Source organism: Staurois parvus, unplaced genomic scaffold (assembly GCF_062004578.1).
Source record: "Staurois parvus isolate SC_StPar_1 unplaced genomic scaffold, SC_StPar_1.0 ptg000157l, whole genome shotgun sequence".
NCBI lineage: Eukaryota > Metazoa > Chordata > Amphibia > Anura > Ranidae > Staurois > Staurois parvus.
This window is the reverse complement of record NW_028317953.1, coordinates 8,607,876-8,626,149: the sequence shown is the minus strand read 5'-3', so window position 1 is coordinate 8,626,149 and position 18,274 is coordinate 8,607,876. Positions and strand designations below refer to the sequence as shown.

The 18,274-nt window shown below is 42.1% G+C and overlaps 1 protein-coding gene across 1 annotated transcript in view; it reads left to right on the top strand.

Annotated features, from left to right (window-relative positions):
- The first annotated feature begins 5,320 nt into the window (after positions 1-5,320).
- RMC1 (regulator of MON1-CCZ1) overlaps positions 5,321-18,274 on the top strand; it is a 35,211-nt gene continuing 22,257 nt past the window's right edge. Inside the window, exons 1-6 of the mRNA XM_089675737.1 lie at positions 5,321-5,613; positions 12,377-12,453; positions 13,063-13,147; positions 13,523-13,579; positions 16,022-16,108; positions 16,217-16,357. Of these exons, the coding sequence (XP_089531863.1) occupies positions 5,512-5,613; positions 12,377-12,453; positions 13,063-13,147; positions 13,523-13,579; positions 16,022-16,108; positions 16,217-16,357 (549 nt within the window). The 5' untranslated portion in view covers positions 5,321-5,511. The remainder of the gene's footprint in view (positions 5,614-12,376; positions 12,454-13,062; positions 13,148-13,522; positions 13,580-16,021; positions 16,109-16,216; positions 16,358-18,274) is intronic.

The window sequence follows — 18,274 nt, the reverse complement described above, 5'->3', positions numbered from 1 at the left end:
TTCCGGCTATTCCTTTGACCAGACCTGAGTGGAGAGGAGATTCTTCAGGATATATATACACATGCGTATATTTTTACGCTTTCTGGTTAGTGCAAATTTTTACCATTGGCACTAGGAATCACGGAGCACTTCTTTCATTGGACTGTGTCTTACTAATACTTTCTTACAGCGCTGCATTTTTATATATTTTAATCCTTGGTTGTCACTTGGGTCACCAGAATTAGTGTCCCCTTTTGAATATTTCCCCTCTCTTCCTGTGCTGGTGACAACCCAAAATGTGGGCTAATTCTTAGTGTAAATGGTAAAGAAGACAAATAGAGAGGGCGGAACGGTGGCACAGACTGCAATACAAAACTGGCAGGGGCTCTAATCCCTCTCCCTTTCATCCAAACCTCTAACAAAAACTTCAAAAAAGTCTGCATCCGGTGTGAATATTAAGTGATACAGTAGTGAATCTTCTTATCAATAGCAATTATCTGTGTGTAGTGATCCAAATAGTGCTCCCTTGATAAAATCACGTGACTAGTGACAAAACGCGTCGGTGAGGAGTGTGTGGATGATTTCACGACATTGCCATTCATCGGGCTAGTGGTCTGTAGTACTCTACAAACGGCTCTTGAAACTGCATTACAGCAGGCAATAGCATTCATTGAGTGGGCCCGTGCTTTGCCTTGCAATTTATTACAATTATTATGATGGTGTCTGTTTTGAGCTTGTACAGGACTTTGCTGCTGAGATGATACTGCCATCTTGTGTTTAATCAGGACATTACTGGATCTTCATCATACCTGATGCAAAATACACCTCCGGAACGTGAGTGTATTTCATATGTTTTAATTGATGAATACAAGTTTATAAGGATAAAGCATTATATCGAGTTCTTTTTAAATGAGGAATACGGCTGATATAAAGACGCTCATCAGGAGGGAGCTTAATTTAGAGTCTTCATTCAGCAAGCTGATCTTCTGAGTCCATATGGGACCAAAAGTGCAGTTAGACCGTAACATTGTCTAATGTGAGGTCACACTGCGTGAGGTGAGCAGATATATGGTGGAGGATGTCTTTGCACAGGAATTGATGACAGATGCACATATTTTCGTTATACAAAGGAGGGTTCACTGAATGAACACTTTATTGATTGAACTTGATTTTTGATTTACTTTAATTTTTTTTCATACTTAAAATATTCTTAATTTTTATTTTATTTTTTGTGTTGTTATTTTTATATATATATATATATATATATATATATATATATATATTCTACTACTATTTTTCTTCTAATAATTATTTTGTTTATTTTTTCACTTTGTTTTTGGGTAATATAATGGTTTGTACCATTGGTTTATATAGTGCAGCATTTTGGCAGCAATTTTTATGTTTGCACTCACACCTTTGTTCACCGGTACACATTTGTGATTTTGCTAGCAGCAGCCAGTCTTATTGATGAGTCCTCTGCGCAGGTTATACTCACACGCTCTTTACAAATTGCTTGCTCCCACTAAGCTTTAATGAAATAATTTTAAAAATGTTAGCCTCTTATTAATCATACAGTGAACCCTAAATAGTTTTAATAACTCTTTCTCTTTTTTTATACAAGTTTGTAATTACATAATGAGTAATCAAGCGAGCGCTTCTTAAAAATGAAAAATAAAAGCAGCTTGCATAAGGAAAAAAACCCTAAATCCTTTAAACCATACATATCAAGAATGCAGCGCTAAAACATATATATATAAACTGAATAAATTATAAAGTGATAAGTGATAAATTCAAGCGCTGTTGGTGAGCGCTATAAAGTGGCAACAGTGTGTCGTCTTAAAGTAGACGAAGTGCAATGACATAAACGTTCACTATAAACGTATAACAGTCCAAAATAACAGTGTTGAAAAATTTCTCATAGGGGCATCGACAATCCAGTTTCTGGGGGTACCGGTCACTCTCACTGGAATTACATAAATGAGGTGCTCGTGACTTCTGTGGTAAGGAAAAGAGGTGTGCTTGCACTCAGCTGACGCACATTATTATTGCTCATGTATGTAATATTTAGAAGGGCACTAGTGGTCATCTAGGAACCGGTAAGGATGAGGCACTCCATTGGTACTTTGTACACCTAGGGTTGGACTCCAGACCTCTCAGTGGGACCCTCACAGCATACAGGGACTGCTCCTTGGTATCACTTAAACCCGGCATCAAATAAGGTTAGCACCAATGTATATCCACCTTAAGTAGCTCAAAGAACAAGCCACCAAACAAAAAAGCACCACACCATTAAACTCTTGTTGCATGCAAGACATCCATTTGCAAAGCTGGTAAAACCAAACCTCTCTATACATTGCAGAATTTCCTCATACATGTTCAGTGGGTAGGACCAGGGATGCAGTTGGAAACCACGGGGCCCCATACAGCCAACCTGAAAGGACCCTCCCCCCAATAAAGGAAAATAAATAAAAATAAAAACAAATGAATGAACACAGTGAGTGATTGACATGGATCACTCATTTTGTTCATTCAGGAAATTAAGGGGCTGGTAAATGTAACATATTTACCAGACCCTTTCCCCACTCTCCAATAGGGCAATAGGGGATCATGGGGCCCCTGGTGTCCTTGCCCAAACTCAAAAAAGCCTATGAAAGAGGTACCAGGGGCATCTCATGGGGCCCCCTACTGATCCCGGGCCCTCAGGCAGTGCCCGAGTTTCCAAATGGTCAGTCTGCCCCTGGTCTGGCAGCAGCATTCATGACAGACTGAAGAGGGAATAGCCTGTGATTAGGTAGGCCAATGAGAAGGGAGTTACAATAGTCAAGGCGAGATATAACAAGGGAGTGAATAAATTGCTTAGTGGTTTCAGTGGTATTGTGCTTCTGTTTTCCCTATTTAGAGGCTCTGATATGAGGGAAGCAAAGCCCTGCCTCTAGAAAGCTTGCTACCTGCACACAAAAGGCAGAATGGGGCAGGATAGGTCAGTAACAGGATAAGGTCAGCTGCAGAGAGACCACTGGTAACACTTGTGAATTGTTCTTTGCCCTCTGCCTGATTTTTCTGATCACAGTGTACAGAGTTTAGCTCCCCTTTAAAGCCTAACCCCTAATAATTTTTTTTTTTTTTTTTTGTTTTTGATAGAGTCAGAAAGAGTTTAAGGTGAACTAAAGGTATTTATTTAATTTGCATAGAGTAAGGGAGGGTTATAACCATTCAATGGACAAAGGAAATACCCAAAACAGGTGCAGACCCTGGCTCGCCACCACATATACATGCGAATAGGAAGAAGGAATGATGAAATACATGCAAATAATTTATTGATCCATAGGACACAAAAAGCACCAGCACATAGACATGGCTGTTAACGCGTTTCACATGATCGCGTGCCTGTGACTAAGCACATGATCGTGTGAAACGCGTTAACAGCCATGCCTATGCCTTGGTGCTTTTTGTGTCCTATGGATCAATAAATTATTTGCACGTTTTTCATAATTCTTCCGGAGCGCAGCCAACCCTTCTTCCTATTTGAGTTATAACCATTGTCAGGTGTTTTTGCCATCTGTGTTTCTCATTCAGGAGATATCCCTTCACTTCCTGTCCAATAGCTAAAACAGGAAGTGAGAGGAAATCCCTCCAAAGTGAGGGAATCCCTGGTTGTTGGGTAATAAATATATAGTAAGCGCTCAACAACAATGGCAGCAGCTGAACATAAAGGAAAACGCATATAAAGTCCCACAATTCAAATATATAAAAATGCAGCGCTGTAAGAAAGTATTAGTAAGACACAGTCCAATGAAAGAAGTGCTCCGTGATTCCTAGTGCCAATGGTAAAAATTTGCACTAACCAGAAAGCGTAAAAATATACGCATGTGTATATATATCCTGAAGAATCTCCTCTCCACTCGGGTCTGGTCAAAGGAATAGCCGGAAAAGATAGAAGTCCTACGCCCTCGTGTGGTGAAAGAATGGTCCAGCAGGTCAGAGAAATATCAATCTGGGTAAGCCTCCCCCTTCACAGGAGCTGACACAGGGATCACTTGGGGCTGTAAGAATTGAAGAAGCTCCTCACAGGAGACATAGGGAAGTACTCATAGTGTAGTAGGTAAGGCTTTATTATGATAACATAGGTGCATAGTGAACAGAGTATTTGGCAAGTATGGATGAACACACTGATCCTTAAAGAATAAAGATGGCCACCGGGCCTCCTCGTGGCACCGGTGGCTTAGTGTCAACGGCGTCCTGGGTCCCTTCTGACGCGTTTCGTGCGCACGCACTTCTTCAGAGGTGGAACATACAGTATATATATATATATATATATATATATATATATATATATATATATATATATATTTAAAAAAAAAAAAAAAAAAAGAATGAACACAGTGAGTGATTGGTATGGATCACTCATTATGTTCATTCAGGAAATTAAGGGGCTGGTAAATGTAATATATTTACCAGACCCTTTCCCCACTCTCCATCCTGAAGGATCCTATTGTGAGAATGCAGTTGCCGGAGGGAAGGAGAGGAGGGAAGGTGGTAGCACTCTGGGGGTGGGAGCACACAGGAGGGCCTGGGGAGTAGGGGTATGGTGCACAGGGAGAGTAATGGGTGCAGCAGGAGGGGCAATTACTGGGATCAATCCCCTGTCTGACTCTCTCTCTGCTTCAGCTGAAAGTCAGTGGGAGGAAGAGAAGAAGCCATCTTTCAACTGCTGCAGAGAGAGCCATACAGAGGATCTGTTCCAGTAATTGCCCCTCCCAGCTGTGCCGATCACCACCTCTGCCCACATCCAAAGCACCCATCTGCCTGGGCCCTCTGTTGGCCTGGGCCCCGAATAGGGGGACTGGTTGTACCCCCTTTCCACGGCCCTTGGTAGGACCACACCAACGCAACCAATTTAGGTGTATAGGGGCACAGTGAATCAGCCTTTCCAGTTAATCCTGGCACCTGTCAAACACCTGCTGAAAAGTGATTCATCTTTTCAGAGGGTCGGAAAGGATTACCACATGAATGAGCCCCATGGTGTTTACCCTTAAAAGTTTTTAAAATGAGTAGAATTCACTTCACGGAGCATGGGGATTATATTTCCGAGATATTCTCAATAGGACGTTTTGTATATTTATATGAGTTACAGAACACTGTTTCGGAAACATTAGATTCTTTATAACCAATAAAATGGCCGCCTTTAGACAGACAGTATAGGTCTCCAGTCACATGACGCACTGCTTCCTAAGAGGAGGGAGAGTTGTCCGCAGCCCGCCATTTTCTGTGAGTTCAGGACTAGGCGCAATGGGGCTAATGAGGCTACAGTACAATGGCTGTATTAGCCGACACAAACTAGTCTCCAGTCCTCGCATCCAGACTTTCCGGGTCGTTCCTGGTGAAGATTGTAGTGATAGCAGCGGAGGGGGAGGTTGTGTGCAGGACATTACACGGAGATGGCGGACTCTATTATTATATAGAGGGTGTAGGCAGTGCTGGAGACACAGGACCCCCTCCATCCACGACTGACTGCTGTGTACATGAAGGAGGATGGAGCAGGAGGAGTACTACCTGGAGCTCAGTGACAGGCCAGTCCTGTTTGAGAAAGCCACCAGTGTCAACAGCGTCTTCTTTGATGAGGCCAATAAACAGGTAATACTGTGATAGAGTACTGTATTTCTATTGTCTGCCCATGGGAGGGGAGAGGGTCAGTCTACATATAGAAGAGATTCCATACCCCATATCAGGGAATACTCTCCTACTGTGCTGTACTTGTATTGTCTGCCCATGGGAGGGGAGGGGATCAGTCTACATATAGAAGAGATGTGATCCCCCATATCAGGGAATACTCTCCTACTGTGCTGTACTTATATTGTCTGCCCATGGGAGGGGGTCAGCTACATATAGAAGAGATTCTATCCCCCATATCAGGGAATACTTTCCTACTGTGCTGTACTTCTATTGTCTGCCCATGGGAGGGGATCAGTCTACATATAGAAGAGATGTGATCCCCCATATCAGGGAATACTTTCCTACTGTGCTGTACTTTTATTGTCTGCCCATGGGAGGGGAGGGGATCAGTCTACGTATAGAAGAGATGTGATCCCCCATATCAGGGAATACTCTCCTACTGTGCTGTACTTCTATTGTCTGCCCATGGGAGGGGAGGGGATCAGTCTACATATAGAAGAGATGTGATCCCCCATATCAGGGAATACTCTCCTACTGTGCTGTACTTCTATTGTCTGCCCATGGGAGGGGAGGGGATCAGTCTACATATAGAAGAGATGTGATCCCTCATATCAGGGAATACTCTCCTACTGTGCTGTACTTCTATTGTCTGCCCATGGGAGGGGAGGGGATCAGTCTACATATAGAAGAGATGTGATCCCTCATATCAGGGAATACTCTCCTACTGTGCTGTACTTCTATTGTCTGCCCATGGTAGGGGAGAGGGTCAGTCTACATATAGAAGAGATGTGATCCCCCATATCAGGGAATACTCTCCTACTGTGCTGTACTTGTATTGTCTGCCCATGGGAGGGGAGGGGATCAGTCTACATATAGAAGAGATGTGATCCACCATATCAGGGAATACTCTCCTACTGTGCTATACTTATATTGGCTGTGCATGGGAGGGAGGTCAGTCTAAATATAGAAGAGATGTGATCCCCCATATCAGGGAATACTCTCCTACTGTGCTGTACTTCTATTGTCTGCCCATGGGAGGGGGGTCAGTCTACATATAGAAGAGATGTGATCCCCCATATCAGGGAATACTCTCCTACTGTGAGGAACTTATATTGTCTGTCCATGGGAGGGGGGTCAGTCTACATATAGAAGAGATGTGATCCCCCATATCAGGGAATACTCTGCCACTATGCTGTACTTATATTGCCTGTCCATGGAGGGGGTCAGTCTACATATAGAAGAGATTCTCTCCCCCATATCGGGCAATACTCTCTTACTGTTCTGTACTTATGTTGTCTGCCCATGGGAGGGGGGGGGGGCAGTCTACATATAGAAGAGATGTGATCCCCCATATCAGGGAGTACTCTCTTACTGTGCTGTACTTATATTGGCTGCCCATGGGAGGGGGTTGTCTACATATAGAAGAGATTCTATCCCCCATATCAGGGAATACTCTGCTACTGTGCTGTACTTGTATTGTCTGCCCATGGGAGGGGGGTCAGCCTACACATAGAAGACATGTGATCCCTTATATCAGAATAATCTGCTACTGTGCTATACTTATATTGTCTGCCCATGAGAGGGGGGTCAGTATTATTTCATTAAAATGTTTCTAAAGGCTGAAGGTTTTTTACCTTCCTGCATTCTATGCAGGAAGGTAAAAAACCTTCATTGTGCAGCAGTGCCCCCAGCCTCCTCAATACTTACTTGAGCCCCATCAAGATCCATTGATGTGCGCTTCAGTTGTCCCGAGTCTCTGCCTCCTCATTGGCTGAGACAGCAAACATGAGCCATTAGCTCCTGCTGCTATCAATCACAGCCAGTTAGCCAATGAGGATAGAGGGGGAGGAGTCAAGCCACAGCTCTGTGTGTGAACGGACACACAGAGCATCGGCTTGGGAACAGCTTGCTCAGGTGCCCCCATAGCTTGCTGTGGGGGCACCCGACAGAAAGGAGGAACCAGGAGCGCAGCTGGGGGACCCAAGAAGAGTAGGATCCGGGCTGCTCTTTGCAAAACCACTGCACTGCACACAGTAAGTAGAACATGTTTGTTATCACTTTATACGTATTAAACACAAGCAGTGTATGTAACTGAATTAGGCCCTGTTCAGCAAAACTGGCGTGTAAGAGGTAGAAACAGCACAAGGAACCAATCTCTTCATACGCTTGACCGGAAGCATGCTGATAGGAGGAGAAAACAGTGACAGAGAGCTGAGCTCATCATTGGGCTGCTTCTTTTTTCACTGTCCAGTCGCAGGTGGGGGCTGGTCTGGGACAATCTGTGCGCAGAGGAATCTGGTTGAATGTAGGGATGCACCAAAATTTCAGTGGCCCAAATATTTTCGGCCGACAACACCTCATTCGGCCATTGGCCAAAATGAAAAAAAAGCACCGATACAGGTAGTGAAAAAACGCCGCCGCTGCCGCCACCGGTTTTCACTCGGTAGTTCTCAGTCTTACCTGAAAAACCATTGATCCCGGCGCTGCGCATAGAGATGAGTGAAGGAAAGATGGCTGCCACTCATCTCTATGCCCTTGGAGGACCGGAGCGATGTCACTTCCCATTCCGGCCATTTTTTTTTTTTTTTTAAAGCACTAGATCAATGCTTTTTTTTGATCCAATGCTTTACACTGTAGAGGAGAGATGTGGGGTCTTATTAAGCCCATATCTCTCCATAAAGAGGACCTGTCACTAATTATATCTATCACAAGGGATGTATGCATTTATTGTGATAAGAATAAAAGTGATTAAAATTTTTTTTAAAGGGACAGTGCAAAAAAACCCCCCAAAAAAACATTAAATATATGAAAAAAAAAAGTTTAAAGTGCCCCCGTCCCCCCGTGCTTGAGCATAGTGGTGAACGCATACTTCGACCATGCACACACGTAAACGATGTTCAAAACCACACATGTGAGGTATAGCCATGAACGTCCGAGCAAGAGCAATAATTCTAGCAGTAGATCTCCTCTGTTACTTTACACTGCTAACCTGTAGGAATTTTGAAAGCATCACCCATGGAGATTAAGTACTGTAGTTTCATACCATTCCATGAGTGTGTGCAGTTTTAAAACGTGACATGTTGGGTATCTAGTTACTTGCCGTAATATCCACTTTCATATTTTACAAAAAATTGGGGTATAGATTGTTTATGTTTTTTTAATCAGTGTATTTTTTTCCAAAAAATATATATTCATTTTTAAAAACTGTGCATTTCAGTTTTCGGCCAAGTGCATTTTGAATTTTCGGTTTCGGCACCAGAATTTTCATTTCGGTGCACAACTAGTTGAATGATACTGGCTATCAGAGGCAGAAAAAAACCACTGTGGGAACATCCTTTGGATTGAAGTAGAATTTTGCAGCAAAAGCTGGTTTTGTTATATTCACTTTTATTGGAGCATTTATTTTATCTGGTTATTTTTGGCTGGAGTGCTACTTTAATAGTTCTGTCTTCCACCCTTCTTGTCTCTTTCTTGAGCTTTTGCCTTGCATATGAACACACTGAGCCCATGACTTTACCTCTATTGAGTCGTATGCTTTCCCTTAACATTCATTTCCTCTTTTCTCTCATTTCTGTACTGATTTTCCACATGATCTCCTCCTGACCATGCCAGCTATCACTTAATTCCTGTATATTGCATTACGTGACCTCTTGCTGCTGACCATTAACCAGCATCCCTTCTCCTACCTCCTGCAGAGCCCATCTGCTTGTCTTCCCATTTGACAAGAATACTCTGACCAGTTGGTGTTTCCTCACCTTGGTGATACTACCACCTCCTGAATGCCCATTTCTTTTCTTTCCCAGCTAAACAGGGATTTTCTATGTAAAGAATGAGCCGGAGCTGTGAGTCAAGTGTCTGTGGGTTGCATTTGATGGTGATACTGTCTGCTGAATACGATAGGAGATTTCACTTTTGTTTGCGCACAGAATGTGTAAACTAAGTATAATATCCTCATCTCATACACTCCTGGAAATGGCCAAAAGTAAGTGGCTACTGTGACAGCTACTAGCTGGAAGCTGGTGACATCCTACAGCAAAGTATATATCACCAGCGCACCATGGATCTTTGCAGTACTGTTCAAGTGTTTATTTTATTTAGGTGATCACATCACATTGAGAGGTGCAGGGGTGCAGAGTGTTTCGAGGCAATAATGCATCACAGTCCTGACAAGGGGGTCCTGCATGGCCGCAAAATGCTGCACCCTACCAAAGTGATTCAATCGCCTAAATAAAAGTTCAGACAATATCTCAAAGATCCGTGGTGTGCCAGTGATATATATTTGGTTACAGAATGTGTAAGGCCCCAAGCATTTCTGTATGTAATCTTTTAGGTGGGTGGGCAGGGGTCGGTAAAACCACAGCTTAGCCGCCCTATGTTTTCATTTGAGGCCACAATGAGGGGGTTTAATGAAGAGTGTCTGGGACCAACTTTGTCAACGCAACTGGAATGCAGCCAATCAGCCGACATATTTTCATTTTATCAGCTGTGTGGATAAAATGAAAGAGAGAATCTGATTGTTATAGGCCGTGGCACCAATTGAGTGTTTTTCCACACATTTTGTTAATCCCCACCCCAACATGTGGCGTGGGCAGGCTCTTGGAAGTCAAGGCAACAGTATTGTTTTTCTAGGATAGAATCCCTGCATGTATGTGGACAAGGATGGAGAGGAGACATGCTATAGACCGTGTTCTTAAAGTGGTTCTAAGTCCTGGACGTTTTTACAGCTGCTGTTTTTGTCTTTGGACATTTTTTTCTACAGCCAGTAAACTCCACCAGCATGTTATTCTGTGTCCATGCACACACAGACTGTAATCAACGTTTTTTTTGGCTGGGACGTTTATTGGCTAGAAAAAAAAACCCAGAGCTAGTAGGTTTCTAGAGGAGTTTTTTAGCTGTAAAAACGCTGTACTGCTGAAAAACATGGCAAACCAGCGTTTTTGGAATTTTTTTGACTAAATAAAATAAATTTTTTTTGGTCAACAAAAAAATAAAAAAAAACACAGCTAAACGCTAATACAAAAATGCTAAAAAAATGCTGTCACTTGCCTGATGAAGAGGTCCTGTGAGACTCTGTAGCGACTCCTTGCTGTAACTATGTAAACCTTCATTAAAGCCTTTTTGGACCCTTATTGGAGATCCGGTGACATTCCTCTCTGTTGACTTTGCTCAGTTCCAGCTGGCGGTCACTGAAGCACCCACCTATGCATACAGCCATGTTTAGCAGGAACGCGTGCGTTGGGATTAAGCATCTTAATTCCGCCCCTAAACACATCCTCGTAAATTATCTCATGATTTGACACAACCTACTGATAATGGTGCAGGGCCCACTGCAGGGTACAGTGCACCGTAATGTGGAGGGTGAGTGTAGTAGAATTCCCAGAAGCAGCAGACTCTGCTGCCAGCCTCACCGTTCTCTTGATCCTGCCAGTTTTCAGCTGCACCCCCTCTCCGGGTCCAGGGGATCCGGCCAGGTGGAGGAGGAGCCACCGCTGCCACCACTGCAGGACAAGAAGGTGAGAGATGCATTCAAGCATGAACTGCAACACCCTCTCTGGAATGAAAGAAGAAGCTGGCCATCCCCAGAGTCAAGCCCTGTGACTTGCCCCCACATAATTTCCACTCGCTAAATGCGAGTAGGCAAGTGGAAATTTTGAGGCCTGTTAAAGACACACAGATGCAGCTCAGGAGCAAGCACGCACAGGTGCCCCCAGAGCAAGCAGTTTGCTATGTGGATACTCAGCAGGGGGGAGGAGACAGGACTGTGTGCAGGAGACACAAAAAGAGGAAGATTGGATCTATTCTGTGCAAAACCATTACACAGAGCAGGTAAGTATGATAGGTTTGCTATTTTTAAAACAAAATCTGAACCTATTGTATCACTTTAAGTTCAACAGAGAAAATTCAGGATTTCAGTGGAGCAAAGACACTGTATTATCAGCCAACAGGAAATTAGGTGCACACTGGGTTTCTGGCAGGATTATCAGGTAATTTTCTTTAAATGTTTTAAAGACTCTCTGTTTTAAAGACCTACTCACAATGGTCACTAGGACAAATGGAGAGTGTGCATCTCCCTGGGGGTGCACACAGCTATAACAATGCTACAGAAGTTTTAACACCTCCCACTTTATTTTATTTATGAAAAACTGAAGTTGGATTTCGGTTTATTTTTTATTAATCTTCCTGCAGTTTATTTTGTTGTAGGCTACCCTTTTCTGGTTAAAAAAGCAAAAGTATGTAATGTATGTAAAGTATATAAAAACCCTATCAATGAACATCTCTTATTTCTCCATTCGTTCTGGTAAATATACCATTGAAAGTGTTTTGTTATATCTATTTGATTAGTACAAAAATTACACTTTGATCATGTCAGAAATTTACAGTCGGCATGTGCATGCTTCTGTGTTATATAATGGAGTCTAATTGGCCCTCTTTGTTCTTTTCTTGAACCACAGTGTTATTTGTCTTTATATTGTAGAGATCTGAGAGTAGGAGTGGTTGAGTAGTTTAGCAAAATACATTGGGCAGGGCTGACACCTCTCACACAAAAATGCTGTGTGTTGTCAGCCCACGACAGGTCTTGTGAGCAGAATGCATTTCTGGAAAAAACAATTCACAGCTATTTTTGTGTGTGTGCATGGTCTAAATATGGGATTGTTTTCGCCCTGCCATATACTTTATTGACCTAAACTGACTACTTACACAAATTCTCTTCTCTTCCTCCTAGGTGTTTGCAGTGCGGTCTGGAGGGGCCACAGGTGTTGTGGTCAAGGGCCCAGAGGACAGGATTCCCATTTCTTTCAGGTAACTTAATTCTGCGTAAATAAATTCTATTTTTTGTATTCACTTACTACAGCTATTTATATAGACCTGACAATTTGCACAACACTTTACATATTGTATGTTCACATCAGACCCTGCCCTTAGGGAGTTGTATTCAACACTTTGTAAATATTTCTTAATGAATGAGAGGTACCAAATGACCTTCTAGGCATCATAGTTGAAGTTCTACAAGCTTCAAAGACAACATTTTTAACAGTTTGTACATAGGAATCTACAGTATATAGCTCACCAGTTAAGAGTATTGAGAGTATTGAAGAGTCAGTAGTGGTGTCAAACCATACAATCTTTTTCTTATCTTAGTTGTCCATACACAGAGGGATTGGTTTGTTCATTTCTGAATGATCACATCCTTGGAGCATGTGTTACACACATTCGTACAGAGAATGTCATGAGCTTGTCCCCTCTACATTTTTGGAAAATGTCAGAAGTATACAACTGACATTAATGGCACATCAATCTTTATCTCTGGCAGATCCCTCTCCCAAGGTTTCACTGTTTTGTATTCTGTGCCCTGTACAGAAGTGAGATTGTTGAATTATTTTGTCTTATGACACTATTTTTATTTTATAGAATGGAAGACAAGGGAGAAGTGAAGTGTATCAAGTTTTCATTAGGAAACAAAATTCTTGCTGTGCAAAGGACTGCTAAAACTGTGGTGAGTCACATGTTAACCTCTGTATACCAATACTGTGCAGTTCTCACATCCTCTTATATGCCTATTTTTCCTAATATGTAAATTAAAACGTTATACTCCTGCATCATCATAAAAATAAGTCCTGCAAGTATAAATGTAGGATAACTTTTTAAAGCAGCCATCTTTGTACATTGGTACAGTTCAGACAACATTGCGGTTCTGTAACTCAAGGGCTATTTGAATATCCCAGCAAGTATACAAACATACAAAACCAGCAATCTTACAAACACACAAAGCCAGCAGCCGTACATACAAAACCATTTTCTCGTATTTTTATCTAATTAGTGCTGTTTTATCATTTTCATCAAACACTCTATTTTGATTTCCATTTCCTAGGAATTTATCAATCTAATTCAAGATTATTCTCAGCTGGAGTATTCACAGGAATGTAAGGTAAGGGTTTGTATTGTGTTGATTTTTTACTGGTTAATATTCAGTAAATATAGGTATCATGTTGTTGTAAAAATAAAACTCTGTGCTCGGTTTAATCAGAATATAAAATTAAAGTACGACCAAAGCTCTTTTGACCATACTTTTCCTGTAGGTCACAGGACTGCACCTAGTTCTGCACTCCTGTGACCCTAATTAATCTAAAGTCTGCTGTTGACATCACAGAGTCGGTTCAGGCTCCACAGGGATCCCGGCAGTATTGTTGGGATTTGCCCAGGTGCCTCACTGGCCGCTGGCTCAGCTTCTCAGCAAACTGCAGCTGCCCCTACCCCCTCCACAGTCCAGTGCTCCAGTGAGCACTGGAAGGGCAGAGCAGAGAGTGGTGACTAACAGAACTGGCACACCAAGTAAGTGTGTGTGTGTGTGTGTGTATATATATATATATATATATATATATATATATATATATATATATATATATATATATATATATATATATATATATATATATATATATACATACACACACACACACACACCAGACAGTGGCTTTAATGGAGGTGAACCAGAATAGTGGAGATGTGATCCTCATGACTGTGTGGTATGGCAGAGGCAGGGACTAACTGTACAGAATTACAGATCATTAGGGACTAACTTGTATGCTTACTATTTGTCCAGAGTTCCACATACAGGTAGCACAGACTTTGTTCCAGTGTCCTTTTTTTTTTTTTTTTTTTTTTTTTTTCTTTGTACCGTAAAGTATGCAGATTTTAGATAAAAGTGCAGTTAAAATAATAATTTTCAATCTGATGTCATGATCTGCACTGCAGGCGGTGAATGAAGTAAGTCTGCATGGATCTGTATTCTATAGGGACATTGGTTATTTTTTAACCATTTAAGATTAATTACAACTTAATACAATTTTTGTATAGGCATTTCATACATTTTATTGACTACATATAGAGGGGTTGGACAAGAAAATGGAAACACTACATGATTTGCAGGTATGAAAGTGACAACATGTTTTGCGTTGAAAGCGGACGTTCTGTAACAGTCTTTTGCTTCCGCTGTGTGATGAGACACCTAGCTAACAGGTGGGAAGCCTCACTTTCATCATTCACTGCATGCAGTGCTCGTAATTCTGTCAGAGCTTACAGAGTTTCAGAGAGGGAAAATTGTTTGTGACTGCTTAGCTGGTGCCTCTGTGACTGAAGTTGGCATGTCATGAAGTACAGTATCAAAGGTTTTGACGGCATTTACTGTTTCTGGGAAAACGTCGTCTGATGAGCATAAACACGATCAACATAGTCAACTAACCAAGAGATGAAAGGAAATTGCGCAGAATTGTGACCTGATATAAGAAAGCAACTTCTGCAAAAGTGACTGCAGAGCTCAATCTCAGTCTTCCAAAGCCCGTGTCCACATAAACTGTGCTGAGGGAACTCCATAAGCAAAACATTCATGGGCGAGCTGCAGTTGTCATACCATTAGTGACCGATATTCTCAGAAGAGGAGAGGGTAGTGCAACACCCATGAATCGTTGTCTATCAATCAATGAAAGACTGTAATATGGTCCAATGAATCGAGCTCCACACTTCCCAACCACCTGACTTGTTTGTTTATGGCAAACACTGTCACAAACTTACCACCAGGACGTCTTTTTTCAACAGTAAAGCATAGTGGTGGCGCAGTCATGGTTTGGGCAGCCATATCTTGGTCTTTCAGGTCCCATCATCACCTTGAAAGGTAGAGTCACTGCCAGCGACTGTGAACAAATTTTGGCTGACCGTGTGCACCCTATGGTGTAGACATTGTTTCCCAAAGACAGCACCATTTACCAAAAGGATAATGCTCCGTTTCACACCGCTGGTGTTTTCAGATCATGATTTAACGAGCATGCAGATGACGTCTTGCACCTTCCCTGGGCGCCACAGTCACCAGACCTCAATACTATAGAGCTACTACGGTCAATTTTGGAGAACAAAGTTCAGGCTTGTTTTCTGCCTCTGGCTTCTCTGAGTACTGGGATAGTTTTTACATGAAAAGTGGTATCAGATTACAATATCCACCATCCATGATTTATATTTGTCAATTTCCAGGAGAATTCAGGTTGTCTTGGATGCCACAACGTCATATTGGGTAACAATTTAATTCTCTTACCTGGTGTTTCCATAATTTTGTCCAATTTGTATAGTTTCTTTTTTCAAAAATGTAATAAAATGCTTTCATGACCACGATGAGTGGATGACGTGCTCCTAACAGTTTATTTCTAATTGTGTTTTTTGAGCTGATGCCATCCATTTACTTTTCAATTGTTTGCCTTTGAAGTACTTTGAAGGATCCTTAAAAACACTGTGGCTGTATAGGTTTTTGTTTTATAAATGGTTGGATCAAATATCCTCAACAAACAACTTAAATAAAGATTTTGTTTTCTTTCTTTTTAAGACAAAAAATGCAAAGATTTTGGGATTTTGCTGGACTAGCGCCACAGAGATTGTCTTCATAACCGACCAAGGAATTGAGTTTTATCAGGTATCCAGTTGGGAAAACAAACGACAGCTATACGCATGAATTGTCTATTTATAAGAAAAATGTCGTAGTTTGTGTACTGGTCCTCTAATAGAAAATATGTGTTTGCAGGTGCTGGCTGAAAAGCGGACCTTGAAGTTACTGAAGAGTCAGAGTATTAATGTAAACTGGTACATGTACTGTCCGGAGAGCAGTGTCATCTTGTTGTCTACTGCCAGTCTATGTAATGTGTTACAGCCGTTCCACTTTAAGGTAAGGCAGCACTGCAGTAGCTGAATCTATCTAAAGCAGAAGCTATGGTGGGTTTGGACCCCTGGGAGAATGTGTCACTTTGCCCATTAATAAAAACTCCCACCTCTTGATGCTCACATACCATGTTCTCCCCCAGCCTTCTGTTGCTCCATTACAGACTTAAAGCGGAGTTCCACTCACACTGTAAAAAAATAAGTCAGCAGCTACAAAAACTGTAGCTGCTGACTTTTAAATAACAGCCACTCACCTGCCCCACGATCCAGCAGTGTCCTCCCCACAGCCCGTTTCATCAGCCGTCTCGTGTTCCAGGCACCAACATCGTCAGAGTGGGCACCCGGCTGTGACAGCTTGCGGCTTCACAGCCAGGTGCCCACTGCGCATGTGCGAGTAGCACTGTGCCTCCTAAATGGCCCCATAGTCTTCTGGGACCTGTCGGGTGTTCCACAAAACTACAGGGATGGAGGGTAGGTGGACAACTTCTGCTTCCGATTGCCTAGGCACCCCCCGCTTCTCCAAAGGTGCTAATCCTTAATGGGGAGCAGGGGACCAGTCTTTAAAGCGGAACTTCCGCTTTAAGTAAATACCTGGGTATGGGGGTGCATGTGGCTACTTTCCAAGATGCAGTGCTGGACCAGGCCTAAACACTGTCGCCTGATCAATGGGAGGAGCCACCTTTTTACCATGGAACGTATATGGGGTTAGGGATCAGAGTTGTAACAGAAAACATAACTATATCATTGGGTGGGGTTTTTTCTTAGAGAGCATGCTACCTCAGAGTCCCTCTAACTGGGAACATGGATGATAAAGCAATAATTCTTTGTATTCCAGGCACTAGTGTCCTGTATAAACTTAAAAAATGGTATCCTTGGATGCAGGGATTGATTTATATAGAACAATTTGAAATCTCAGCCATGGGCATTGCTTACAGGCAAAATTTTATGGGGCCAAGATTAGTATTTACTCACCCAGACTTTGCAAGTCATCCTACATTTTTTGCTATTGAGTTATTCTTTAATGCTTCCTCCCAGGGCAGCATGACAGACCAGTTCTTGCCAAGATATCATAGGCAGTGTTCTAACTGACCTGTCATTGGACCCGGTCTAGCTTATTAGTGATTTATTTTTTTTTTTTTACAGTTTTAATTGAATCACAGAATTAAATCATTTCTTTTGTTCATTCCCCCATGATTTGTACCAAACTTGGAATTCTGATATGGTAATTGTATCTCCGGGTTTTTATCTAGAGAAAGGCCTTCCTTATATTACAGGGATTCTTCAGCCTGGTCTGTAAATATTCAGTAGCTACAAAAACTGTAGTTGCTGACTTTTAATAAACAGACACTTGCCTGTTCAGGGATGCAGCGCTGTCCTCACCCAAACCGTTTTTTCCTCAGTCATTGTTCCCCAGTGTGTTAACTGTGGGCAGCCAACTGTGACTCTTGCAGCTTCACAGCCGGTTGCCCTCTACATGCATGTGCCATGCTTTTGTGATTGGTTCTGCAGCCTTCTGGGACCTGTGTCTCTGAAGAATGTGAGCAGCGAGGGTGGGCTCAGATGCACGAGTGGATACCTGCCCTTTTGGGTGAAGTTCTGCTTTGAGCTCTGCCACATTTTAAATACAATTATTTTACAGTCTGTTGCTCCTTATAAGTGTGTGCGTGCGTGCGTGCGCGCGCGCGCTCAGAAAAGCCCCTTTTAATTAAAGTGACACTAAACTGTGATTTAAAAAATTATGTTCAAATATATATTTTTTAACTCAAAGTACCTTCTATTGCTGTCAGCCTCTTCTAGTTCTACAAATTCTTTTTTTGTTATTGTGATCTGACTTTTTTTTTTTTTTTTTAAAGAGTGGCTACATTTGTTCATTGTCCTGCTGTATGCAGGAACACCTCTTGCTCGCTCCTGAGATGGACTATGA